This window comes from Microcebus murinus, chromosome 6 (assembly GCF_040939455.1).
Source record: "Microcebus murinus isolate Inina chromosome 6, M.murinus_Inina_mat1.0, whole genome shotgun sequence".
NCBI classification, from domain to species: domain Eukaryota; kingdom Metazoa; phylum Chordata; class Mammalia; order Primates; family Cheirogaleidae; genus Microcebus; species Microcebus murinus.
The window spans coordinates 35414463-35442452 of NC_134109.1; the positions used below are offsets into that span (position 1 = coordinate 35414463).

The 27990-nt window shown below is 43.4% G+C and overlaps 1 protein-coding gene across 5 annotated transcripts; it reads left to right on the plus strand.

Annotated features, from left to right (window-relative positions):
* The first annotated feature begins 1264 nt into the window (after positions 1–1264).
* Positions 1265–27472, plus strand: MAX (MYC associated transcriptional regulator X). Of its 5 annotated transcripts, none has more exons than XM_076003956.1 (6): positions 1265–1529; positions 2265–2291; positions 10226–10333; positions 24571–24694; positions 25178–25262; positions 25944–27472. In XM_076003956.1, the coding sequence occupies exons 4-6, from the start codon at positions 24674–24676 to the stop codon at positions 26129–26131; spliced, it is 294 nt and encodes a 97-aa protein (XP_075860071.1). In that variant the 5' UTR covers positions 1265–1529; positions 2265–2291; positions 10226–10333; positions 24571–24673; the 3' UTR covers positions 26132–27472. The 5 variants fall into 5 exon arrangements, with proteins under 5 accessions (XP_075860071.1, XP_020141336.1, XP_012633189.1 ...); XM_076003957.1 differs by lacking the exon at positions 1265–1529 and adding an exon at positions 1550–1728; XM_020285747.2 differs by lacking the exon at positions 2265–2291.
* Positions 27473–27990: the final 518 nt, after the last annotated feature.

Genomic DNA, 27990 nt, shown 5'->3' on the forward strand with positions numbered 1-27990 from the left:
ATACGCTCACACTGGGGGTATATGGCACAAAGTGTCTGTGAGACCACATATCCCGAGATTTGGCGTTCAAAAGTCAGGGATAAAACGGTTTTCATTCTGGAATCAGCAACTCATGGGAAAAGCTCAAGATTTTCTTCATTTTGGAGACCAGATATAAAAGAGCATTTTGGTGGTTTATGTCACGGTGGAGCGTGTCTTTCTTACTGTTTTGTTTTTCCTTCCCGTGGGACTTGATGCGCACTCTTAAAATGGCGGCAGGACAATCTCCTGTTTGCCTGAACAGCTGCGAGCTGCACGAGGGCAGGGACCATTCCGGTCTCAGACACCATGGCATCCTCGTGCTGGCACATGTTAGGTGTTCAATAAATACTGGTGGAATGATGTGATTACACCTCATGCCACAGTATATACATATGATTTTAACTGGACAGAGAGCTGCACAAGTTTCCCTTTTTGATTCTTTTTGCAGTCTTAATTATGGTACTCTGAAGTGGGGCACTCCCTAGACTGCCTGTGCTACACTAACCTCGGAAGGGGCTTTACTCCCACATTCCCGGCTGTTGAGGTTCTGTGACTGTAGGAACCTCACGTGACTAGCTGAGTAGTGAGGATGGTCGCTCTGGAATAGGAAGATTCTCGTGGCTGCGAGCGGCCCCACAGCGAGGCCGGTCACCCTGCGTGCCCTGTAACCCCACTTAACACCTGCCACTGACACCTCCCCCCCAGATCCCGAGGGTCCGCGTGGGCGTCCCGAGCCGCGCCCCCCGGTCGCCGCACCAGAATTCCCTTCTGGGCGGGTTACGCCCCAAAGCGCAAAGCGGGGCGACTCAGACACCAAGGAGACGAAATAAAACCAGTCGCACCAAAGAGAGGCAGCGTTATTTAGGCAGCTGGCTACTCCTCGTGAGCCTCCGCCCAGTCCCCTGGGCCCGGCGCCCGGAGCTCAGACGGTGCCCGGCTCCGGGAGCCCCAGCTCCCTCCACGTGTCCTGTCTTCCCAGCAGCCTCCTCTGCTGCCTCAGGAGGAAAACCTCCTGACAACTCGCGGTCTGCGGACTACGACTCCCAGGAGGGGCCGCGCCGCCTCTCTCCCCGCCCCCCTACCCGGGACACGCAGGCGCTCTGGGTTCCGTCAACAAGCCGGGCAGGCGTCGACTGGATACAGTGTCTTGTGGGATTTGTAGTTTTGCTGGCTCTAGCCGGGCCGTCAGTCAGAGGGACAAAAACTACAAGTCTCGGCTGCCCCGGCGTGACGAGCTCGGTCACGTGGCAAGAGGCCGACAGGGCGTGCGTGCCGCCGTTGATCCGGTGCTGCAGTGAGGAGGTGGTTCTTACCCGTGTTGTGTGTGTGTGTGTGAGTGAGAGAGCGAGTGAGTGAGTGAGTGAGTGTGTGTGTGGGGGGACTCGGCTTGTTGTTGTCGGTGACTTCCCCCTCCCCTCCACCCCTTCCCCTCCCCGCCGCCGCTGCAGTGGCCGCTCCCTGGGCCGTAGGAAATGAGCGATAACGATGACATCGAGGTGGAGAGCGACGTGAGTCCCGGGGTTTCTTCCTTCCCTTGCGGGTTGTCAGGCGGGGACAGCGGCCGGGGCTCTCAGCGGGGCGACGGCGGGAGGGGGCCGGGCCGCCGCCTCCTCCTTCCTCTTCGCTCCCGGGCCGGGACCGCCTCCGTCGCGCTCCCGGCTCGCTCCCCTCCGGGCTCCTGGCTGGAGCGGCCTCCTGGGACTGGAGGTGGGGAGGAGACACGCGGCCTTTGGGACCCCCACCTTCTCCCGTGGATGAGGGTGCTGCAGCCTCCACTCCCCCCCTACCCCGCTCAGGATCCGAGGCACAGCGATGAGGGGCGCCTGGGATCCCATTGTCCGGATCCTGGGGAAGGGGACGCTGCTCAGGACCTGCCCCTTTGGTCCAGGACCCCCCTGCTCCCGTGACCCGCGGATCCTGGGGGTGAGGGAGGGCGGAGAGGGATTGGGAGTGCCTGGATGCCCGAGCTGAGTCGGAGGGGAGGAGACAGTGCTAAGACCCCTCTGGCCCGTGTCTGATCCCGGAAGGAGGGGCGGCGCTCGGTACCCCCCTACCCCGCTACCGGATCCTGCTGAGGGTGGGAGGGTGGGGGCAAAGGGTGGAGACGGAGAAAGGGAGGGGGGTGCCGGGCTGCCTCCCCACCCGCCGCTTCCTCTGCCGCCGGCATTTTCTTTCTTATTATTGAATGTTAAGTGTAAAAATAACTTCTATATTTTCTATTTTTTTTTTCTCTCTTATTCCAGGAAGAGCAACCGAGGTTTCAATCTGCGGTACGTCTCCTACTCTCCATTTCATTTTCATTTCCGTTCAGTTCTAGTCCTTTTTGGGGTCACACAGAAAAAAAAGATTTTTCTATTACCTTTAATATTGTAGTATACTCTCCCGTTAATCGCCAAGGTGGAGGTGGGGCCGGTTCTGGGGCGGGGGGGCATTTGCAAATCCCATAATTTTAGATTCTCAGGTGATAAATTCCAGTGACTATAGGCGAGTGATAGGAGCTCTATCAAAGAATTGAATTGTTCTGTAGTTTTCAGATGGTGGGATCCAACTGCCACTATGTAAGTGGGAAACGAGAAATACAGCATTCTGAAGTAAGTGGTAGTATTATTTCAGGGCAAAATGGTCGAACGATTTACTTAGGAACAAGTAGGTTTTAAACCATATCTGCATAGTAGTGTGAAGCTGAAGCCACATGCAATAATCACCTTTAACCAAAAGTCATGTGACTGCTGCATACCCATGGAATCTAGCATGACATGGTATTTTAGTGCAAAAGTTGGAAATGTAGGAGAGCCAAAGGTTGAATTATAAAAGTGTCCCATACAGGTTATTATGATCTGACTCTTTATATTTGAGTTAAAAGACAGGTATAAAGACAATTTTAAAAATTGTTGAAGGAAACTGGCATTGCAGAGACAGCTTTGCTGAAAGGTAATAGGTGAGACCATATAATGTTATCAATAATTGCTTAGGGTTTTGATATTAATATTCTCAGTAGATGGTTCTGTGGCTTTAGATATGCACTAATCTTGTGTCTTTGGAGTCCGAGACAGTAATGTGGGTGTTTCATGATTAGATTAGAGAAAAAACAGAGTAGACAGAATAAATCAGAATCGGAGGGGAAGAAAAATAAGTGTCTGATATTTGACAGTTGGAAACAGTAAGAAGTGTATAGAATGGAGGTCAAAAATTCAAATGCACATGTGGGCCAAGCAGTGGGACAGTCAAGAATAAAGTACAGTGGGCACAGTGGCTCACGCCTGTAATCCTAGCACTTTGGGAGGCCAAGGTGGGAGAGTCAGTTGAGGCCAGGAGTTCAAGACCAGTCTAGGCAACACAGTAAGACCCTGTCTCTACAAAAAATAGAAAAATTAGCTAGGCATGGTGGTGTACACCCCTTGAGCCCGGAAGTTTGAGGTTGCAGTGAGCTATGATGACACCGCTGTACTCTAGCCAGGGCAATAAAGTGAGACCCTGTGGGGGTTGTGGGGAGGGATAAAATAGAAGACTTGAGAACTTGGGTACTGGAGATCATGTGCCTCTTCTAAAAGGGCAGCTACTCCAGTGGGTTGTTATGTGGGAGTAAGGGCTCACTGTTGCCAGATCATCCTAATTTTTAAGAAAGATTAGAATTCTAAATATTATGTTATTATGTTATTTTTCTGATTTTTAAAATGATATGTGGAACAGTTGTTTGGGGGCTTGTTAGAGTTTGCAGGATTCCACTTTGACCTCTGGCATAAGAATTTAATAGCCACAGGATAAAGGCTACAGTTGTAAGTTGTACCTGCTTTTCATTAGAGCAAGCAAAGATTGTGTAGGTTGTTCAAGCAAATTGGCATTCAGAAAAATTTTATTTATTGAGAGCTGCTATTTCCATAAAATGTGAGGATGCTGTTGTTCCAGCGCTCTTAAAAATTGTTCTTGCATAATGGACGTTAAAGAGAATTTGTTTTATTTCTCTTTGAAGTATTGTCACATACTTACACATATATTTGAAAGTTGAATTCCTTTTTTTTCAGTTACAGTTATCCTCATGTTTGGGGCTCAGTCTGTTTAAAACATTTTGTTTTCTTCCAAGTCTCCAGTTGTGAAATCTGCCTTAGGGTTTGATCAGGGTTGGAGGGTAAGGACTGATTAGGCTTCCTTTGCAGAATCATCCTTTGAATTGAAATTATCTTGGCTTTCCAGTGAGAAAAAAGTTTTCTTTGTGAATTTTGGTTCACAGTTCTTGAAAGCTTTCTGCTTTTCAAAATGTTCATCCACGTGGGTGTTGATGTAAATTTGTTTATTAAATTATTAAAATGTTTCTCCTCTCAGAATGCTAATCTCATTGTTTTGTCTAGATGTTTCTGGTTTGCTGTTAAGGTGCCTAGGATTTTTACCTTTAATTTTGGGGGGTTAGCAAGGGAAGTAGATTTGACTCTTTGTTTTTAATTTGAGTCATCTATTTGTTGAAACTTTTAAATATTATCTGGTATAAGATAATCACAACAGCATGGAAAGAAAAAGCAGATGTGTTACAAATTTTATAGTATATCAAACTATTATTGTGAATGTGTAGGGTAAAAAGGATTCCATTTTTTCCCTCCATAAATGCATCTGCTTACTTTCTGAGATTTGATATAAATAAATATATTTTTAAAAATTTTAGGAGGAAGCTATTCCTAAGTTTTGCCTTACAAAAATGTCCAGAAAAAGGTGTGGACTGTGAACAACCAAATATTTAGAACTAGAGAAGAACTTTAAAAAAGTTATTTGGAAAAGGTTCTGTGGGTCCTGATGTAAAAAGAGACGTTCATTCTTGTTTTATAATGTCACTATAATAGCTAGGCCGTACTGCATGAGAATTGTGGGCTACTGAACAAGAACAGAGTTAAGAAGTGAGGCTAACTGTAACAGAAAGTGAAACTAATTTGATGAATATTTTTTTCTGTTGCTTCAGTACAAACCGAAAACAGCTTCTCCAGTGACCAGTAAGGTTTTTTAAAGGAAGTAACCCCAAACAATATCTTATTACTAAATACAATACATTGCAGAATCCCACAGATATTATCTTATTTTTATTATTTTTTGAAAGGAAATGGTTGCATTTTAAAGATTAATTTCTGGGACAGGTATGTTTTATTCAAGGGACTCCTTTTGCTTTACTTTTGTTTAGGAAATTTCTTTGTGAAAGAGTGAAAGTAAACAAGAAGTGTAGGGTTAATGTGTTGGTCAGGAAACACAAGTCCTTTTTTAGTTATTGTCCTTCATGGCACCTGAACATGTTGTAGTTACGGTATACCTATTAGGGGGGTTAAATAAAAGACGTTTGCAGTTCCACTTCTGGACCTTTCTGGTATAAAATGTTTTTAACTTCTCAGAGCTCTTTGCTTCTTTAGGAATTGCAATGTATTCAGAAGAGAATGAGTTTGGTCGTCTCTTGAGATTGGAATTCACTCAGGAAACTGTTTTACCTGGAATCGGTTACATGGCACAAGTGCCGCATGATGCGTGTACTTTCTGCTTAGAGTGTTGACAGAGATAACAGAAATGCCAGGTTAAGTTCTTAAATATGTTTGTCTGTTAGTAAAAGATGTTCTTATGTTGAAAAGAGTCTTTTTTCAAGTAATGATGAAAGGAATCCAACTTGGTTTTCAAATAAAATTTCCTGACAAAAGCGTCCTTCTTAAATGGCTGTAGTATGATGCCATGTCTGGATAATAGTGTTCTCAAGTTCTTTTAGGCGCCAAATGATAGGAAAAGTTTTGAAGACAAATGTACACATTAGATAATGTTGGAAATGTATGCCAGGCAGTTGGCTACAAACAGGAGAGATGTTGGGAAATTGAAATTAGTATCTTTCTGTTAGGGACCTTAGTGAGTTTATCTCATCCTAGCTGCCCATTCTTTCATGTTGTAATTTTCATGTTGATTAAAATGAATATTTTACTTAGAAATTCAGCTTTGTTCTATCTGGTTCTTATCTATCAGAATTAATAAATAGGTCTTTTCTGATGAGAATTATGGGCCTGTGCATTCTGTGTCCTTAGTGTTAATACACATAGCTTGATAATGTAAGGAACACTATTTTCCTCTAAACTGCAAGCTTTAAATTTCCTAAAGGCGGTAAATATTTGGTGGACAACTCTAATACTCTGTATGCTAAGAACTTTCTGTACTGGGATTGAGAAGATTCCCCTTGTAGATAGGGTTAGATATCAGAGTGCAAGAAATGGCATTGTTCTGGAGAACCTTGTGCATCCTTGAATGATGAAGCATTTATTTCCCCATGCTATTTTCCTAAAACTTGGAGGAAATAAGGTTGCTGACTGATGTAATGCTTGAATGAAGACGTATTCTCCATGCAATAAGTTGGAAGGAAATAATTTCAAGAGATTTCCCTCAGTTTTCTGAACAGACCTCCTTAGCTTGAATGACGTCCTGCCAGTTTAGCAACTTCTTGGCTAACAAAATAATGTTTGCCTTTAACATTTAACAACACTTAAGATACACATGCTTGGTGAGTGTCAAAGATGGACAAATTGTAGGTGAAGATTTTTATTCTGGCTGCCAGTGTGGAAAGTTTGGTAGAAATAAAACTGAGAGAGGCTGAGTAAAAACCTTGGCAGAGATGTCAAAGCTGGAAGTGATTTGGTGAGGGAGTTGCTGTTCAGCATCTGTGGGCCACTGCACAGCCCCTTAGTATTTCTGTTAGACTGGGATGCCCTAAAGGAAGGGTTTTCTGGCGGAAACCCAGCTGTGCAAATCCAGTGTACTTGAAGAGTGGGCAGCGTCCAGCCACTGCTCCTATAGGATGTGTAGGAGAGATATTTGGGGGCCTGTTGTACAGCCCAGGAATACCTCTGTTGTCTCCTAGAATAGAGCCTAATTAATTCCACAAGGGTGCTTTCAGTACCGTCTGTTTTCATTATCAAACATCATTCTCAGTACAGGGGAGAGAAAGCTGGCTCATCTGAGTTGACTTTTATTTGTTTAAGACACAATTGTGGCTTTTTTTTTTTTTTTTTAAGCCAGTTTCAACTTTGTGAGAGGATCATAGATGCCTTACACTGGGAGTCTTCACCCAGTTTTTCTTTCTAATCTCTGAAATCTTGGCCCTTTCACAAAGGGTTGCCAGCAAGTGAAGACAGTTAACAAGGCTGTGGTGAGCCTGCCAAGTGGCCCTCCATGAAGGGGGCAAAGTTATTGGGCTGGATGGATCTGTGGTTTGGAAATGTTTTCCAAAGAGAATTCTTACCCTTGTGTAAAGGTTTTTCATGTGATCTTTTAAAATACTCGTGATATAGATATTTAATTCAGAGTTGCCTAGAATTTGGCATATTAGTTCTGCATGTTTTTAACTTGCTCTTTTAAATGAGGCTTAGGGAAGAGGAAAAATAACATCCTTGCCATTGTCTCTGAGAGCTTTAAAATTGACTCTGGTAGCAGCTCAGGGATGGACATGGCAGCAGGGATTGGTCTAAGATTCCACTCTTCTACTAGTTAAATTGGACCTGGAACCACTACAGAAATTCCATCCACTACTTTGAGAACAACAGTCCCCAGCCCAGGCTTTCTACCAGGCAGTGGACTGCTGCCTTTCCTTGTTGAGCCAACTTCTCAAACTTGGCTGGCTCCCCAGATGAGAAGCCAAGATTTCGGCTGATGGTCCAAAGCCAAGTTCACTTACAGTCCTCTAACCAAAAGACTTGTCCATTTGAGTCCTTTCAGGGCTCAGTGAATGGGAAGCGGGTTGTGCATTATGGGCATGATTCTGGTGTCAGATTATACTTAGCTCCACCCTTCTAGTGCAGGCCCACATGAAACCAAGTCCAACTTGATTCCAGCCATTTGAGATTTGTAAGACTCTCCCAGAAAGAAAACACAACAATTAGAATTTTATTTGTATCAACAGGAGGGATTGTGGGTAACTCTGGTGTCACTGCTTCTGTGCACAGCTCTTAAGCTGGGAGGAGGGCCAGGAATCAGGGTGATTTAGTAGAGGAGAGTATCTTGGGCTACTGCTGGAGACCAAAGCTGGGTGATTAATTTGCATGTAAATAAACCATCTTAGGTATTATGTAGCAAAGACAGGAGAGGGAGATACCTGCCAAATGCTGTCCCTTGGCCTTCTAAGCTCCTTAGGTATAGTCCCAGCCCAACTTACCTTTGTATGGATGACTAGAGGAAATAGTAAGTTAGAAAGGGACTAGGTACTTAAATACGTTTAGTTCTTTCAAGCCATTTCATCTGTCAGAAGGCATCTACAATTTTCTTGCTGTAATAGATAAGACAGAGTACCTACCTCTAGCCTCAGTTTCCCCATAATATTCCGTATATCATTGTAGTTCAATAAACATTCATTTTACGGTGAATTCAGACTTAACAAGATGAAGACAGCTTTAGAAGTGCTCCAAGCTTCTGCCCCTCCAAAAGAGTGATATGGTATGGAGAACCATGGTTGTGATGGAAACCACATGTCCAACTCAACAAAACTGTAGGTGAGGTATTGTGCTGGAGAGACCAGGAAGTAACTGAAATGACCACAGGAGCTCTCTGCCTCTTCTGACATAATGACTCAGACTTTTAAGACTAGATAATATGAGAATTTCAAATCCTTTCATTCCCACAACTCTTGTTTTTGTTTTGTTTTGTTTTGTTTTGTTTTGTTTTGTTTTGGAGACAGGATCTGACTCTGTTACCCAGGCTGGAGTGCAGTAGCATGGCATAGTTCACTGTAGCCTTGAACTCCTGAGCTCAAGTGATCCTCCCACCTCAACCTCTGAAGTAGCTGGGACTAGAGGCTCACACTGCCATACCAGGCTTTTTTTTTTTTTTTTTTTTTTAAGAGATGGGGTCTCACTGTGTTGCCCAGGCTGGACTCAAACTCTTGGTCTCAGGGGCTCCTCTTGCCTAGGCCTCCCAAAGTTGTGCGATTATAGGCATGAGCCACTGCATCTAGCAACTCGTCTTTATACTCGATTTTTGCCCGTACATCTTGTTTAGTACAAGGATTCATTTGAAGCTGGATTATTCTTGTGCTAAGGCAAGTTATTTACTTTTGTTGCTTCATTTTTTAAATTCCTGGCACTCTGAGTAGATTAAAACTACCTGAACCTCTTTATGTGTAATTTGTGTATTTATGGTAAATTCTCAAAGTATATTTTCCAGAGTATAGGTGTGATGAAGTTCTTGCTTTTGCATTGTTTGTGTACCATTTGGAGAGGGGGTGTCCCTTTAATGGGGACCTGTTGAAGCACTCTTGTGATCTCCAGTACTGTCTCTTACATCTGAAGCCAGTGCATTTTGTCGTTCCTGATTTGTTGTTGGCAGCCTTTGTCCACTTCCAGTTGATTGTTCTTTGTGATTCCAACCAGGACAGGTTAAATACTTTGATTTGGGATATTTAGATACTGCCAAATTAGCCAGACCTGCCCCAGGTGCCTGAGGGAATTTATTCTGAGTATGCGGGTGTCCGGTCTGCCCTCTAAGAACTGCCTTTCTGGCACAGTCTGTGTGAAGGGAAGCCCTTGGCAGGATAGCACCTTGGATCTACTTTAAAAAACAGAAACTCAGAATGCAGTTGGCATCTCTATCAGCTCTGTCATAATGATCTCAGATTCATGCATCTGGGTTTTCTAAAGGTTTTAGTTTCTATTGTATGATCTGATGAGAAGGTCTTAAACTAGTGCCTTGTAGCGGGCTGGAGACCAGGCCAGAAATTCCAGAGACTCACGGTGATGGGTTTCACATGGAATGAAGCACTGCACCAATGACTTAACTCCTTTTCTGGGCAACCCAACTTGGGGAATCTCTTACAGTTGGGGTGATCACATCTTAAGAAGGGGCCCACTGGAGCTTTCCATAGTCACCTCCTAACCACAGACTGGTGGCTGTTCTGTCACATAAGTAAGTTGGGACCACTAATGTTGTAGGAGAATCACACTTTGCCCCCATGAATAACTTTTATTTTACTTATGCATGAGCTGGATGCATCGAGCTACTTTGGATGTTCCTGTCACAAGCCTTGCTCACCCCTTTCTCCCCCTTTAGCAGAGCCTAATTCTGGAGACTCCTAACTGCCCACCTCGACAAATCCTTCCCAGTCCACTCGCCAGGGACAGCGCTGACAGCATATACTTCCAGGCTGTACCCCACTCACCAAGTACCAAGCAAAAGGAGTGACATTCCTAATGTGCTCTTTCTCCTATTCTTCTAGGCTGACAAACGGGCTCATCATAATGCACTGGAACGAAAACGTAGGGACCACATTAAAGACAGCTTTCACAGTTTGCGGGACTCAGTCCCATCACTCCAAGGAGAGAAGGTGAGTTTATTGAGAAAGCCGAGTAGCTGGCCACTACCAACTTGGACCTTGTGGGGCTTAGCAGAGCACTCACCTCTTTGGAAAGAAATGTAGTCAGGGATATTCAGGTAGCATGGTTCCCTTATTTTTTGATTCTTTGGAGGATCATCACATACCTTACCTGCTCTTATTTATCCTTAGCAAAATATGTCAGATGTAATGGGGAGCTGTTTGTAAGATATTAGTAGGAGTCATCTTTCAAAATTAGTATTATTTGTAATATATTCAAGAAATTATTAAAACTAGTATAGAGGAGTGGCCCATAGTTTGGGACAACACCAAAGATTCCTGAGGTCAGTGATACCCTAGACCTCCATGAGAATTTCCTTTGGTTCAAAATTATTATTTATTGTAAATGAACACTTCAGGAATGTCTGTAAAACAGGCTGGGCACCACTGATTTTCCAGCTCCGATGACTGTTATTTTCAAGGTGTGTAAAGAGCATTTTAAGCTTGGGACAAAAGATTTGAGTAAAGGAACATGTTCATTTGTAATAAAAGAAGAAAATAACCACTCTTCCTCCCCTCCACCCACTATCCCCCAACTGGTGGCTTTCCAGAACTAGTGTTTTCCCTGGAGGGGTAGGCACCAGCTGTTTCTGCATTCGAAAAACAAACTTAAAAGCCTTGAATAAAAAGCCTATGGGTTAGGGTCATTCTTTGGAATTTGGAGAAAACATCTGTAGAGCTAGTTCCATTCTTGACACAGAGTGTAGTTATCTGTTCTCTGTAGCAATTCAGTGGTATAACTGGCAAATTGGGAAGAGGATTTGTGTTTTTATTTCAATGATCCAGTCTTTAAACAAGCAGCTATTCAATCTTTGTCCTTAGGTGTGCTATGTATGGCCCTACTGATTTAGCTCTGTAGTGGGGGGTGTCCTGGGTTTGTTTGTTTATTCAAGATCAAATTTGGAACCATTATGATTTCATTTTGTTTATATTGTCACTCTGGTAGGTCATATACTTTATCCTTTATCTAATGTGTGGCTTTCTGTGTGGCAGAAACATGAGGAAGGTCTGGCTTTTATGAAAAACACAAAAACAGACTGTGTGAATACCTGTTATTGCAAAACCAGAATTTGCCATGAGTTTAGCCTACTTAATGTGGACTTGGCTTAATGACCTTGAACCAAAGTACTTACCTGGAATAACAACCTTCCTGGGCATAGCACTGCCTTAAGTACCACAGAAATCTTTATGACTGTGGAGAGAGACTTACCTTTTTAGTCAAAGTACACACGTGCAAAAGATTATCTCTTGTGCGTGTCTGACCTGTTTACAGTTAGTGCTTATTGCTTTACCATGGTATCAATTAAAATTGCTTTGGTGAACTTACGTGGATAAGAGTTCTCCTAAGTCTGACGTCTAACCAGCAGCGGCACTAGGCAGTATTTCTCTTTTGTTCTTTGTTTTGTTTTGTTTTTTGAGACAGACTCTCACTCTGTTGCCTGGACTAGAGTGCTGTGGCATCAGCCTAGCTCACAGCAACCTCAAACTCAAAGGCTCAAGCGATCATCCTGCCTCAGTATCCTGAGCAGCTGGGACTACAGGCATGCTCCACCATGCCCCGCTAATTTTTTTCTATGTATTTTTAGTTGGCCAATTAATTACTTTCTATTTTTAGTAGAGACGGAGTCTTACTCTTGCTCAGGCTGGTTTTGACCTCCTGACCTTGAGCGATCCTCCCGCCTCTGCCTCCCAGAGTGCTAGGATTACAGGCATGAGCCACTGTGCCCCGGCCTAGGCAGTATTTCTCAAGGGATGGATTGTGGACGACCCATATCAGAATCACTACCAAATCAGTCTTTCTGGAGGCAGCCTAGGAATCTGTATTTATAATAATCAGTCAGATGATTTTTAGGCATTCTTAAGTTTGAGAATAACTGGGAAGATGTAGGTCATAAGATGATGACTGTACCTTTTCCCCTATCCAGGCTGATTTACATTGCCATCACGTTCTTCCTTAAGTCTTAATCATGTTATCCTAAATCCTGTTGTCTCCTTTCTTTCTTCAAAGAAGTTGAAGGTTTGACTTTGGTAGTCTTACAGATGGAATAGTTTGTAATTTGTTCACTCACTTGTACCATTCAACAAATATTTACCGAGAGTCTACTACATGCCAGCCACTGTTCTAGATACTGGTGATATAGCAGTGAACAAAGCAGACAATAACAGAGGCTCTTATTCTGATGAGGAAATGATAGAAAATGAAGTAATAATTAATGATATATATATAATATGTCAGATAAGTGCTATGGAGAAAAATTAAACAGAGAAGGAAGAGCTGCAATTTTTATTAGGACAGACAAGAACAGTGTCACTGGCAAGGTGACATTTTAGCAAAGATTGGAAGAAAGTGGAGGAAAGAACCATGCATCTGTCTGGCAATGAGCATTCCAGGCAGAGGGAAGGCAAGGCTAATAGCACCGAGAGCTCCAATTTTTATTAGGACAGACAAGAAAAGTGTCACTGGCAAGGTGACATTTTAGCAAAGATTGGAAGAAAGTGGAGGAAAGAACCATGCATCTGTCTGGCAATGAGCATTCCAGGCAGAGGGAAGGCAAGGCTAATAGCACCGAGAGCTCCAATTTTTATTAGGACAGACAAGAAAAGTGTCACTGGCAAGGTGACATTTTAGCAAAGATTGGAAGAAAGTGAAGGAAAGAACCATGCATCTGTCTGGTAATGAGCATTCCAGCCAGAGGGAAGGCAAGGCTAATAGCACCGAGGCAGAAACCTAGGAGCATTCCTGGGCCAGTCAGGAGAAACGAAGTGGCCAGAGTGGCTCAAGTGGAATGAGTGAAGGCATGGTGTCAGGAGATGTGGCAGAGAAACAGCGGGACTAGGGGAGAGGAGTGGCCCAGGGAACCAATCAACAAGGCCGCAGTTTGAGAATTTACTAGCTGCCATTCTGATTTCAGAATCCTCCTGTCCTGTGTTATAACCCAAATATGTCACACTGGGAGTGAATGAAGGAAATGACTGTTAGCTCTGGTTGAACCCAACCCCTTCCCATCTAAAGAGCATGATCTTTATTATTCTCTTTGTCCACCAACACTGCTTCACAGGTACAGTGAGTCTAACAAAATACTTTGATCTCTTAGACTTCTGAGTTCTCACTAAATGTTGTAATTTTTAAAAATGTGGTATACGGCCAGGCTTGGTGGTTCACACCTGTAATCCTAGCATTTGAAAGGCCAAGGTGGGAAGGTGGCTTGAGACCAGGAGTTCAAAACCAGCCTAGGCAACATAGTGAGACCCTGTCTCTACAAAAAGTAGAAAAATTAGCTGGGTGTGGTGGTGCATGCCTGTAGTCCCAGCTACTTGGGAGGCTGGGATAGGAGGATCACTTGAGTCCAAGAGTTTGAGGTTGCAGTGAGCTATGATGACACCACTATACTCTATCCTGGTCAACACAGCAAGATACCATCTCAAAAAAAAACCAAAAGTGGTATTTGAACCAGAGGAAATTGGCTCATTCTTGATTTGGATTGCAGTTGTGACATTATGTAAATAATCATAAAATGATTATTTTAACCATGTAAGTTTTGGGGAACTTAGATTCTTAAAGTTTCCCTTCAAGAATGATGTGAATTGGCTGGGCGTGGTGGCTCACGCCTGTAATCCTAGCACTCTGGGAGGCTGAGGCCGGCGGATCGCTCAAGGTCAGGAGTTTGAGACCAGCCTGAGCAAGAGCAACACCCCGTCTCTACTAAAAATAGAAATAAAATTAATTAGTGAACTAAAAATATATAGAAAAAAAAAATTAGCTGGACATGGTGGCGCATGCCTGTAGTTCCAACTACTCGGGAGGCTGAGGCAGAAGGATTGCTTAAGCCCAGGAGTTGGAGGTTGCTATGAGCTAGGCTGACGCCATAGTACGGTAGCCCAGACAACAGAGTGAGACTCTGTCTCAAAAAAAAAAAAAAAGAATGATGTGAATCATTCTTTTGATGTGAATCTATATTCCAGTCTCCTTTGATTTGAGCATCTTTATGTTACAGGTGACTTCTCACTTACCATTTGGATTGTCTGTCAAACATGCCTTGTGTTTTTTAAAGAGACAATATTGATTGAATTGGATCCTACTTAAGAATAGGGGATATTTGAAGGGGAAAATAGCTTTAAATGTGAGACTCAAACTTCATTTATCCTTTGTTTCCTATACTCCTGTATTTCTGCTATAAAATAAATATTATAAAGAATGGTTACCTTTTGCCTAAGTAAAGAAAATCGGTAATAACTAACATCCATATTGCAATGTAGAGTTAAATTCCCACAACAGTTCTGTGAGGGACCGTGCTATTATTGGACAATTACTACTGCTGCTGCTCTTGCCAGCATTACTATCAGATCCAAGGAAACAGGCTCAAGATCATGATTCCACTCTGTAGTAGGACAGGGATTAGAACTTGGAACTGACAATTGTCAAGTTCCATCCTTCTCCCATACTATAGGGGTGAACAATTGAAGGATATTTTAAAGAAATCTTACCTGAATAAGTTATATTTTGTCATCATCCCTCAATGATGAGCTACTCCTGGATACGGCTATTAATCTTGGCAGTATGTTGTACCAGGGCTACTCTCTTATGAGGTGGCAAATGGAAGTAACACTGAAGTACAGGGTTGAGGATCATTTAAAGTGTGAATTCTGGGTTCACATAAGAGTCTTTTTTCTTGTAGTTTCTCAGCTGGACATGGAGCTCACTGGGAAGGATAGGATGGAATTAAAACCATCAGCCAGTCAACTGGAGTAATGGAATGAGGGCAAAATCAACTGTGGCTCCATTTTTTTTTATAGGGTTAACTTTTCTCAATTTATTTTTTGTTTTAAGTGTCCTTGGTTGGGTACTAGAGAGTGTTACTCAGTGGTTTACTGGCACTGAGCTACTTTTTATGTTTATGTTGGAGGCAAGACCTGGTGGCCAGCCCATCACTTTGCCTTTACATGGGGGTATAATTGTCCTCTAGCCCATAAGTTAGTCCTACTACATGGGCCAGAATGATTATACTAGTCACACTGCCTCCTTATCATGGTTGACTTTAGCAATAGAGGATTGCCATTTGTAGCTCTATAGTGGTATATAGTAATTTCTCATTTTTTAAGTCTTTCCCTAAATACCTGTTTATCACACTTAATGTTCTCTCAGGCAGTTGTGCTCTGGATTTCTCCCTTCTGGTTAGACCTGCATTGAAAAATATAACTTCAAGTGAAAAGAAAGAAAAACTAGGATTTCTTATAGTCAGCATTAAATTCAGAATTTTTTTACTTTGGTGTGAGAATACTGCCTCTGTCAGTTCCTGTTGCACACTGTGGCACATAGGAGGTTCTTGATACATAGTTGTGGAGGGAGAAAGCCAGAGGAAACAGGAGAAAACAGCCACAGTTAACACTGTGCTCACCCATGTAATTGAGACCCTTGTGAGCACTGTAGAGATTTAAAAGGCATAATAAGTGGTGTCTACTCTTAAGGGTCTTGCCCTCGTTGGGAAAGAAGATTACACCTAACAGTTAACAATAATAAGATAACATGCTAAGCATCAACTAAGAGGTTTAAAACACTGAACTAATCTCAGTTTCATTTCCATTAAAGCCTGGTTTTCTTAACAGGTAGATGTTGAAACCAAACAGTTCACTTATGGCAGGGAACGTGATGATTCTGAAGGCCAAATGCTCTCAGACCACTTACACATGTGTATATACATACACATACCCTCTCTCTCTCTCATATGTACAAATATATATGCACACACTTAGATATTATACTTAATGTATGTAATTTTACATAGTATTTGTGTTGTTATTTGATGACTATCTGCCAGCACTATACCATAACAAGGCAAAGAAAATGTCTTCTTTTGGTCATAGTTCTTCCCTCAGTATCTGGTACATAGTAGGGAGCACAATGAGTATTTATTACCTGAGGGGAGGAAGCCCCTATCTACCCTGCCCACATTATTCTGGGAGATGGTTCATTCCAGTGGATGCTTTTTAAGGCAGGCAGGTCATTCAGCAATATTATGTCTACATTATCATATCTGGGGCTGCTGAAGGGATTGTCTTTTTTTTTTTTTTTTGAGACAGAGTCTTGCTTTGTTGTCCAGGCTAGAGTGAGTGCCGTGGCGTCAGCCTAGCTCACAGCAACCTCAAACTCCTGGGCTCGAGCGATCCTTCTGCCTCAGCCTCCCGAGTAGCTGGGACTATAGGCATGCACCACCATGCCCGGCTAATTTTTTATATATATATATATCAGTTGGCCAATTAATTTCTTTCTATTTATAGTAGAGACGGGTCTCACTCTTGCTCTGGCTGGTTTTGAACTCCTGACCTTGAGCAATCCGCCCGCCTCAGCCTCCCAGAGAGCTAGGATTACAGGCAGGCATGAGCCACCGCACCTGGCCTGGGATTGTCTTTTAAATGTAAACCACAGCCCTATCCATTTCACCTCATGCTCATTAAGGTTATTAGGTGGCCAGACTCCAACTTGGGCAATTATCTTCTTAAATTTTCTACATCTTAAATTGTTGCCCAAGTCTCCCTTAAGCTCCAAGCACAGCAACTGTAAATATATTTATTTAATTCCTTATAAGCTATTTGTACACTGCCTAAAACCTACAAGGCTTTTCATTGCCCATTTAGGAAGGACTGGCATTCTATGTTCTCTAGATAGATACCCAACTTGCCCACCTGTTTCTCCCCTACGTTAACACTTCAGTTAACGTGAAGGGTGTACACCTTCCTCTTTTGCTCAGGAATGTCATTCTCAGCTTGTCTGTGTTCTATCCTTTCCTCAAGGCCCAACAGTTCTGGGTTTCATGTTGGACAGTTCTGGGTTTCATGTTGAAGATTCTGGCTCACAGGGGCTCTCCAGGGGTCTGTGCTCTGTGTCCTGCTGAGCGCCCCTCTTCTGTTTCCCAGCTCCCCACCACAAGGCTGTATCAAATACTGCCAGCCCTTAGAACCCTGTGCTATCTCTCTTCACCCTTGAACCCCAGTGGTCCTTCGTGGGGTCTCTCCTGTGTCTTCCTTATTTCTGTGATTATCTTCTCACCTAGCTAAAGGGTGTACTCCCTGAGGGCAGGAACCTTGTTAATTGTCCTGCAATTCTTTGCAGTGCAGAATGGAGGAGGTCTCACTCCCATGAAGAGTCCTAGAAAGCTAGGAGACTCTCACCTAGCACTTTTTGTGTCTTGAGATTTGGAAGGTTGGGGATTGATTACTAGGCCTTCCTTTTAGTATTTGTTTCTTTTTATCCTCCAGCAAAATTGCAAAAACTTTAGAAAAAAGGGAAGAAGAAGAAAAAACATGAGTCTTTTCCTTTTTCTAACATAGCTACAACCTTCCCTTTATTCTAAAATTCTATGACAAATGCTGCCCAATAGAAATTTAATGTGAGTCATAAATACACTTTAAATAAATTTTTGAAAATACTTTAAATATAATTTAAACACAATTAAATTTTCTAGTTAGACACAGACACAGTTAAAAAAGTGAACAATAACTGGTGAAATTAATTTTAATATATTTTATTTAACCTAATCTTCAAAAATAAGTATGACTTCAGCATGTAATATATTAAAAATTATTGAGATTTTTACATTATTTTTCTCACACTGTCTTAAAAATCAGATGTTTTACACTACAGCACATCTCAGAGTAGTCAGATTTCAAGTATTTATTAGCCACATGTGACAAGGGACTATTAGATTGGATAGTGCAATCTCCTTCCCCCACCCCCCATTTTAATATGACTGAAATTGAGCTCCATCTTCAAGTAGATTTCAAGAGAAACTTGCCTCCCTTTTTTCACCCCAAAAAGCTGCTATTAATGTTAAATCCGTGGATTTATTGATGGAGTCTAAGAAGTAAGGAAATATGGTATTATGTGGTCTATTCCTTTCTGCTTTCTATGGGTAAAATGCTATATAGCTTGCTGTTTTTGCATAATATGCTTTTTTCCCAGGTGATACAATGTTCATATTTAGTCATTAGGCTAGGTTTCTGTCTGTTAATGTTGCAACCAGTTTTTAAATTTTATAAATAATGTAATGATGAACATCTTGGTGTTTGTGGCCATTTCCATAGAATAGATTATAAGAAGTTAAATTTCTGGGTGGAAGAGTATAAGTGTCTGGTTTTTTTGCTGTGTGTTGCCAAAATGCTTTCTAGGAGTATTGTTTTATGTCCTCTTTCTTTCATTTTCTACTTTTTTCTAAGCAAATTCTAAAGATCAGTCATTTGTAGTGTTTGAGAATACCAATTTCATCATCAGTGGAATTGTTTTTTGAAATAGATGACTAATTTAGTAGACAAAAGTTGGTAATTACTTTTGTATTTTGTTTATTATGTGTGAGAGTAAATGCTTTTTCACATGTTTATTTACTTGACCTGTTTCCTATTGGGGGAACTGTGTGCTCCGTCTTTCATGGCCAAAGTTTGATGGGGAAGTGCCACACCTTCATTTCCAGTTACAAAGGGCATGAGGAAAAAGAATGTAAGATTTGAAAAATAGTTTGTGTTGACCCTTAAGCAAATGTCTGACTCCTGGCTTTCATTAAGCCCCTTGCAGGGCATGATAGCTCCGCCTTTTCCTAGGAATCAACAAAATGGTCCTGTGGCAAGTGGAGAGCCTAAAAGCAGGAAGTCTTCAAGGGGCCCCAGGGCTATGCCGACTGTGACCACACAACCTTCTAGCCTTGATGGTATTGATGGGGTTCCTTTTTTGGATGAACAAGTTCAGTGTAGACCCAAATTTATTGTGAAAATTCTTAATTTTGTTTTCAGAAAAGAGCTTATTCAAGTAGAAATGAATATTGGCTTTGCCCTAGCCCTCCCTTTACTTTCATATGTATAAAAGCTTGTGCAGGTTTCAGAAAATAAATGGTTTTATTTTCTTTAAAATAACTAGTACAAAATAAAGCAGATGTCAGTTGGTGAATCAGGCAGTAGCTCTTTTTTTCCTCCAGAATACTGTATTTTGGTTCTAGGGGAAACATTGCAGCTGTAACATCAGCCCAGTAGGATCTGTTTTTGACAGTGAAGAGGAAAAGTCATGAATACAGCTAAGATCATTGTTTCTCAAGTCAGCATTAGAACCCTAGGGAAGGTTAACAATCTAGTATTACTGTTCTCTTCCTCATCTATCTTCCTCATCTATCCCTACCCACTTTCTAAAACAACTTGGATTCTTTTATTTTTTTCTTTTTTGAGACTGAGTCTCATTTATGTTGCCCAGGCTGGTCTTGAACTCCTGGGCTCAAGCAGTCTTCCCACCTCAGCTTGCCTGGTAGCTGGGATTACAGGTGCATGTTACCGTGCCTGGTGATACAACTTGGATATTTATACAAATTCAAGTTATTGTAATAAGATTTACAACTCCAGAAGTGTTTGGAACTCTTGCCTTAACATATGAACATTTTTGAGAGCCACTGTCTTAAATGAGATTTATCAGCCTTGGACTTCATACTAATCATCATTGTCAACTACTTCAGGAGTCCTTTGGGACCTTAAAAGGTTCTAATTAGAATCAAACTCTTTTGGGTTTGAGGTCTTTTGTGAGATATGTAGTCCATTCTTGCTGTGATATATAGGGTGGGTGGACTGTGTTCTAAGGCAGAGGTCTGTGAAAGTGGGTGCCTCTGGAGGATGGGTTGACTTTCCCCTGTCTCCCTGCTGCCACAGGAAGGGGTGCAAATAGGCCGCCTGCAGCAGGAACCTGCTGGACCCTCTGCCACACCCTGGGTCTTCTCCATTGTCCATTTTGCTTTTACCCTTCTTCTGGACTGCCAAGAAGTAATGAAGCCAGCAGCACTGTGGGAAGCTGACATAGCACCAGGGCCAAGTTCAATCAGTGCTCTCAAGCTAGCTTGCATCTTCAGCCTTTTCCTTTCAATATGTTTCTATTAGAAGCCTGTTTGGTTCTCACCTGTCTTTAAAAGACAAAGAAAAACAATCTTCATCTCACTCTTGCAGCTGTTAGCTGTGGGGAGACAATTTACCCCATTGGTAAACTCATTCCTCCAAGGAAACCACCTTCACTAGGGTCTTCCATTGACACCCTTGTAGGCAAATCAGGAGATTCCTTCATAGTCCTTTTCCTTCTCGAACTTTCCCCTCCATGACAACACTATCCCTGTGATTCTATTGATCTTTTTCCTTTTTTTTTTTTCTTCTTTTTCTTGGGGGGAAACGAGGTTCTGGGGCCCCAAGAGGGGGGCCCCAGAAGTCGCCTATTGATCTTTTTAATTAGTTCTATAGCCTGTATGTTCCCTAAATACAGGTGTCCTGGAGTCCTGGGTTCAAATCATGACTCTACTTCCTACTAGTTACATACCACTGTGTAAGTTACAGCTCTGTGCTTTAGTTTCCTCATTTATAAAATAGGGAAAAAAATATATCAGAAGGTTGTGTGAGGATGCCTGGCACTTAGTAAGTACTCAGTAAGTGTTAGCTGCTGTCATTATTATCATTGGCATTGGCATCATTTGTATTGCTTTGGAATAAGATCTGGCAAGGCTGTCCAGCATCCTTTCTTGTGGCTCCCAGAGGTGAACAAGAGGTCTGAGGAGTCACTTTGCATTTACACAAGAGTACTCATGTAGGAGGCCCAACTACCTTTTCAGTCCCGTCAGCCATAGTCAGTCTTGTCTCAGGGTTGTATCCAAACCATTCAGGAGAGCCATTTTTGCTCAGAAAGGCAGAATCAGAATTAGCACCTTCTAATTGTAAACACTAGCAGGAAAAAAATTATTCAGGTCCTTGTCAAGTACCCAGAGGCAACACTTGATCTGTGAATATGTTGAATTACCAAGTTCTGTCTGGTCAGTCACACTCACATGGAGATTGTCAGTTGACTCAGCTGACTGAGAGCATTTTCAGGGAACAGAAACTGAAAGCCTGGGGCTGTTCATAGTCCATGCCATAAATCCCAGGGTTTCTTGCTGGCTTCATGTTTACCAGTCACATATTATAAACTCATTAAGGCAAGGAAGGGCCTACCCTACCCACACCTACTGCTGTGGTTGATCACATGATCTTGTGTGGTTTGGAAAGATGGGAGGAGGGGATGTTGATGAGTCTAGCATTTTTAGCTTCAACCTTTTCCATTTTCTTCCCTGGACTACATGCATGTGGAAATTTGGGGGAATTCTGTATTTTGTACTTTAAATTTTTTCTTGTTGGATTTTAATTCTTGTTGAGTACCCTGGGAAAGGCAAAATAAAATTACCGCTGAAGTATTCTTTTGGACTACTTGATGTGTCAGAGACACCCTGAGTGACCTGGGGCACTTCTGCTTTTTTAGCAGAGGTTGGAGGAAGGTCTGTGTTTAGCATTCAGGAGGCCTCATGCTGGGTTTAAACTAACCCAGCCTTCTTTGGAAACCTGTTATTCCCAAGGTACTCTATATTCTGAGCATCCATGAATTTTATCTTCATCCAAAAATTACCCTGAAGTGGAAACCGCTATCACTCGCAGGATCTTTTTCCCTCTTCTGGCTTGTTTTGCTGTGCTTACTGTTCACTTTTTACTTCTTGGTTCTAATTTCATGGTTTCATGGATAAATATTTGAAGGAAAAACTGGCAACATGAAGGCCACTACTCAGTCTGATCATTCATGAAAAGTTATCACTGAATATTTGCAAATCCTCTCTGGTTTCAGAGATTTTGCTTTTTTTCCCTTGTCCCAGATGCATAGGAGTTGTTACATAAGAGCTAATGTTGCCTTCTGGGAACTGTTGCTTAAAAAAATAGTTTTAAAATAGACAAATTTAAAGAGAGCCTGGGGTGTATATGTGCATAGCAGTTACACCAGTGATGGAAAGGGTAGAATTTGGAGGCCTAGGTGGGCTCTTAGGGAACTTCTTGTCAGGTAAGGAGTAAACATGGAGAGAAATGTTATATCTGCAGTCGCAGAACCTATTAATGAAGAGTCTAGGGTATACCTGTCTGCTGAATTCCCAGATTCTTCCTTGCCACTCTTCTTCCTTTGGTATAATACTAATCCTTTTTTTTTTTTTTTTTTTTTTTTTGAGACAGAGTCTCACTCTGTTGCCATGGCGTCAGCCTAGCTCACAGCAACCTCAAACTCCTGGGGTCAAGCAATCCTTCTGCCTCAGCCTCCTGAGTAGCTGGGATTACAGGCATGTGCCACCATGCCCGGCTGATTTTTTGTATACATTTTTAGTTGTCCAGCTAATTTCTTTCTATTTTAATTAGAGACAGGGTCTTGCTCTTGCTCAGGCTGGTCTCAAACTCCTGAGCTCAAGCGATCCGCCTGCCTCTGCCTCCCAGAGTGCTAGGATTATAGGTGTGAGCCACCGCACCCGGCCAATACTAATCATTTTTAATTCCATCTCTAGAATCTGGAGAAGCAGGGTATTTTAATTAGACCCCTTCTCATTATGTGTCCTTTTTTCCTATGTTATCACCTAATAATTAGACCTTAATAAGGCCCCATTGCAGAAATGGGAAACAGCATTGGAAGTATCCTCTGCTAGGTACTCTTAATTCCTCCTGCATAAGTTGACTTAACTAAAGAAATACATCTGGCTTTTCTCCACCCCATGCCCTTGCCTGTGCTATTCTCTCTACTCAGAGTGACCTTTTCCCATAAACTCTACCTCGATCCAGTGCAGGATTCACTATTTCAGATAGGAGTGTGTGTGTGCATGTGCAGTGCCAAAGCCAGTACCTGGCACACAGTGGGTAATCGCCCTAGCCAGAAGCCATCTCTCCAGGCCTTTCTAATCTGTACTAGGCAGATTACACTTGTCAGTACTGCCCTGTGATTTGTCTGTACATAGATATATTTATCTTCTCAGCTAGATAGTAAGCAAGCTTCTGGGCAAAGAAGCCATGACTAATACATTTTGTTTCCCCAATGTCTGCCGAGTGCCTTGCATGTAATTTGTACCAGATAAAAATGGTTGATTGTATATGAAGGATTTCCTCTTAAGGAAATTTCCTTAAGGTGCTATAACAAGAAAGCCCAGAAATTCTAGTACTTGCAAGAACTGGTGAATAAATTTAGGCCTTATAAAGCTCTCTGATACCCAGCCAACCTGAGGTCTATACATTGAGATTATTAGGATTTAATATGAGTATATTTGGTTTGCTAGCCTGAGTGTGGATGTTTTCTTTGCCTTTTCCCCCCTATTGTGTTCTGGTTGTTTGAGACCCACGGGGTTTATAATACAGAATTGCTGAGTACTCCCTACCCTGAGTGAGAAGCTTTCCTGCTGATCAGGTGCCTCTGTGGCATGATTGCCAGACTTTAGCTACTAGACTGCCTTGCCTTAGGCTTCTCTTGGCTTTTTACCACCTACCAGTTTGGCTGCCTGGCCATAAGTAACTCTGGCCATGTTTGCAACCTGGAGGGGATCTCCCAGACAAGTTTGACTTCAGGAGTACAGTAACCTGACATACATTTACTGCCTTATTATCTTGTTCCTCAGACAGGGCAGTACCCAGGCTACCCGCAGCCATTGTAGAGGTGTGCTTGCTTCCTGAAATGGCCCAATCTCATGCCCTTCCTGTGTTGACATCAAGCACTGACAGCTTTCATGAAAGTTTCTTTAGCCAGGAAGGCTGAAATAGTGACACAGCAGCATCGTTCAGTGGGGAATAGTTAACAAAAGGTTCAGAATTTGGCTGAAATCTCGGACCTTGATGAAAAAATTGTACCCATACCATGCCAGCTCCAACTGAGATCTTGCTTTTGCCTTTCTGGACCAGCTGCCTGTAGCCAGTCCCTGGCAGAGTGAGTGGCCTAAGCTTTCATTTAAGTAGTATTTTAATGTTTTCAGACATAGCCAAGCTGAAGACTTTAAAGCAACCTAAATAACCAAGGGGGTTGGGAGAAGTATAGTTCAGGAGTCAGATGGACCTGAGTTTAAATCCAGGCTGTGCTACTGCCTAGCTGCTGATTTTGAATAAACCAGTACATTTCTCTGAGCCTTGGGTTCCTGGTGGAGCCACCTCTGAGACCATGCTTGTGAGGTAAGCTCTGTAAAGTACTTGGTGCCTTGTCTAGTACAGAGAAGCCTTAAATAGCCGTTACTTTCTATTTTATTAGCCTTTTCCCATTTCACCCTCCTGTTTCCAGCCACCCATTCTGTTGCAGAAAAGCAAAATTCCCTCACTCCCTGGACTTGGTCTTTATTTTGTCCCCTGTGCTTTTTCTCATATTGCAACAGGCATCCCGGGCCCAAATCCTAGACAAAGCCACAGAGTATATCCAATATATGCGAAGGAAAAACCACACACACCAGCAAGACATTGACGACCTCAAGCGGCAGAATGCTCTTCTGGAGCAGCAAGGTGAGCACCTGAGCCTGTGGGGCGGCCAGCCCTGCTGTGCTCCGGCCAGGTCAGGGCTTTCGCACCTGGGCCTGCAGAGGCAGAGCCAGTCTTGGAGCATGCGCTCAGAAGCAGCCTTGGCCCTGCTTCCTGGGGCCTGAGTAGTTGAGTGTTAGAGCCATCCTGAGGAAGGACCTGAGCCGCCAGTGAAGAGCCAGTGCAGGCTAGGGAGTTAGACATCTGGAGATTTGACTCTTTTCTGACTGATCTCTCCCCTCTTGAGGCTCAGGTACTCTGCCTGCAGTAGGGATCACACCTGGCATCAGGTGTCTGAAAGAGCTTTCAGGTTCTTGGAGTGGAATGTGCTATGTAAGTACCAGAGACTCCAGGTGTTCAGGGACAGTGAGCCCTCCCCATTGTCAATGGTAGTCCAATCAGGGCAGCCTATGGGCCAAGCCCATGCTGTTCTCAAATGCTCACACCCACCTTTTCCTACAACCACAGGGGAAAGCGAGAGCTGATCAAGTTCTTTGTTCCTGGGGAATTCACTTCTCTTCCTCCCTCATGGAAGATGCAAGTAAAAGGAAATGCAAGTAACCACTTGGGTTAGAAAACCTCAAATAAAATAAAATAAAATAAATGGGTTGACCTTCCAGGCTCCAGCTGAGCTGAACAAGGGATGGGCAGTGGGAGGCATCAGTGGGTTGGTTACCGGGCCAAGCAGCCTGCATGTAGGGGCAATCTGTCCAAAGGCCCAGGTATTTTGTGTGTATACTTGCTTCCAAGTGTCCAGCTTGTCATTCCAAGTGGGATCATGTACAAATGAGAGCTAAGCCAAAACTTTCCTTTGGCTGATACATCTTATGTCATCCTTTCCTGCTTTTGTGTGGCCTTCACACCCTGCGGAGCCTGACGTTGTTGGGCCAGCTCCTCCTCTGTCATTGCACTGCTGCATCCCACAAGGAGCACATGCTCCGGTCTCTACACTGGGCTTCCATGGCAGGACGGTGACATCACAAGCCTTCTCTTCAGCATTGGGTGGGAATGCAGAGTGACTGGTCATGTCTGCTGGGCTCCCAGGTCCAGCTGGGAGAGGAGGGAGGGAAGTGAAGTGTGTGGGCGGAACAGCCACCAGAAGGAATTACTTCTGAGCCACCCTCCACCTTGGGGGCCAGCAAGCAAGCTCTTAGGAAGAACAGGCTGGACCCTGAGTCTGAGTCTGGGCCCAGTCTCCAGAAGGTGGTAACACGCTCCCTTGGTTGCCTTTTAGTCCGTGCACTGGAGAAGGCGAGGTCAAGTGCCCAGCTGCAGACCAACTACCCCTCCTCAGACAACAGCCTCTACACCAACGCCAAGGGCAGCACCATCTCTGCCTTCGATGGGGGCTCGGACTCCAGCTCGGAGTCGGAGCCTGAAGAGCCCCAAAGCAGGAAGAAACTCCGGATGGAGGCCAGCTAAGCTACTCGGGGCAGGCCAGCAATAAAAACTGTCTGTCTCCATCGTCTCATCCTCCTTTCAGTTCATCGTTAGAACCCTCAGAACCATTTAAGAGACTCTTTATTTTTCTCTTTCTCCCTTTTTTTTTTAATTTTTATTTTTACGTAGAAGCTCTTGGACAACAGCTCTCGTTTCTCCTTCCCCATTTCCACTATTTTTTTTAATGTATTCCCTTCAGGGATTCCCTGTCCCCACCAGGAATTTTTAAACCAAAACACCCCAACTTGGCAGCTTTTTCTGTGGAGGACAGACGGCCGGCCGGACCTCTGAGCACATAGTGTCCTGCCCACCCCACCAGCTCCTTCAGCCCTGCCGGCACGTGCCTGGAGGATGCCTGCCCCGCCCAGGCGTCTCCTCCCGGTCCACCCGCACCTCTGTTTGATAGACTTTGTGAATCTGTGAACTGCTCTACTTTGAGAAGACAACCGGATTGGAGTAATCAGAATTACCCCTCTTCCTTTTTTTAAGGATTTTTTTTTCTTTTTCTAAAAAGCTATTTATCGCTCCTATTGGAAGACCAGATCCTTAAAGAAGTTTGTGGCATGTAAGGAAAGTGGGGACAAATTTGCAGCGCAGAGTCTTTCGCATTTCACTCCTGCAGCCAGCTGTTTAAGCCTGCGGTACCAGCCTTACGGAGGGCCACGTGACACTCTAGGGGTATGTGTGGGAGACGGCAGCAGTGAATCGGCAACCTCCAGGAGTGGTTATTTTGGGGGTGGGACAGGGAGGGAGTATTGGGTGGGGTAGAGGTTTTGTATTGAGGGCCAGTGATGATGTTTTGATATTTATTTCCTGCTACTGAAATTTGAATCTGAGTGAATTGTCCCTATTTCTCATGATGTCGATATTGCAAAGCGACAGATTCATAAAGTAATGATCAAATCTTCCTTTCTTTCCATGTATATTTCTAAGAAATAGAGCCAACTGATTTTCTATGTAAATACCAAGAGCAATTTACCTGGTACTAACCCGCACCCCAGTGCGGACCCTTCCTGCCCTCACCCCACTTCCTTTCCTGCTGTCCTGGAACCTGTCTCCATGGTGTGATCCAGCCCTGGTTCTGGCTGTGGTCAACAGATCCCAGTGAAGGGTTTTGTGTGTTTAGGCCTCATTTCTTTGTCGTTTTCCTACTCCGTTCCTGGCATTTGCTGATTTCTAGTGTATACTCTGTAGTCTCAGTCTGTGTTTGATTCCATTCCATGGAAATAAAAAGTATGTTGTACATACTGCCGAAAAATTGTCTTGCAAGTTAAGGCTTCCCCCTTTACTATAAGACTATAAATAAAAACTTATTTTATCCTTCTTGGTGGTGGTGTCTTCTTGCCCTTGCAAAGGCCAAAGTGGCTGAGGGAAGAGCCCTCTGGAAGCTGCTGGTCCTAAGTGGATTCCCGAGAGAGGAGCGGATGTGGCTCACCTGGGCTTACAGAACCAAGAGCTGTTTCCTCTTTGTTCTGAGGGCTTCGCTCAGCCTGAGAGCGTGGATAAACAGGTGCTGGTGACTATGTTCACAGGACAGACAGGGATGTCGGGTTATCTGCAGCAACATTTCTAGATCTAGTTTCTGCTAAACGAATGACCCTTGGGAGAATTGGTAGCCCAGAGCTGTGGTTTGGATTCTCCTGGTAATGAATGCCCAGTTCAGAGGTGGCTGTTGTCCAGGACCTTTCAGTTTGTAGAAAGTTCCAGCATAGTAGGAGGCAGCAGAGCTGCCACGGGCTGGAAGTCAAGAAGACTACAATAGCATCGGGTTGGCTCTACTCAGGCTGGGACCCAACACCAGCCTGAACTTGTTTGACCTTGGAAGGAAAAGGAATTATGGC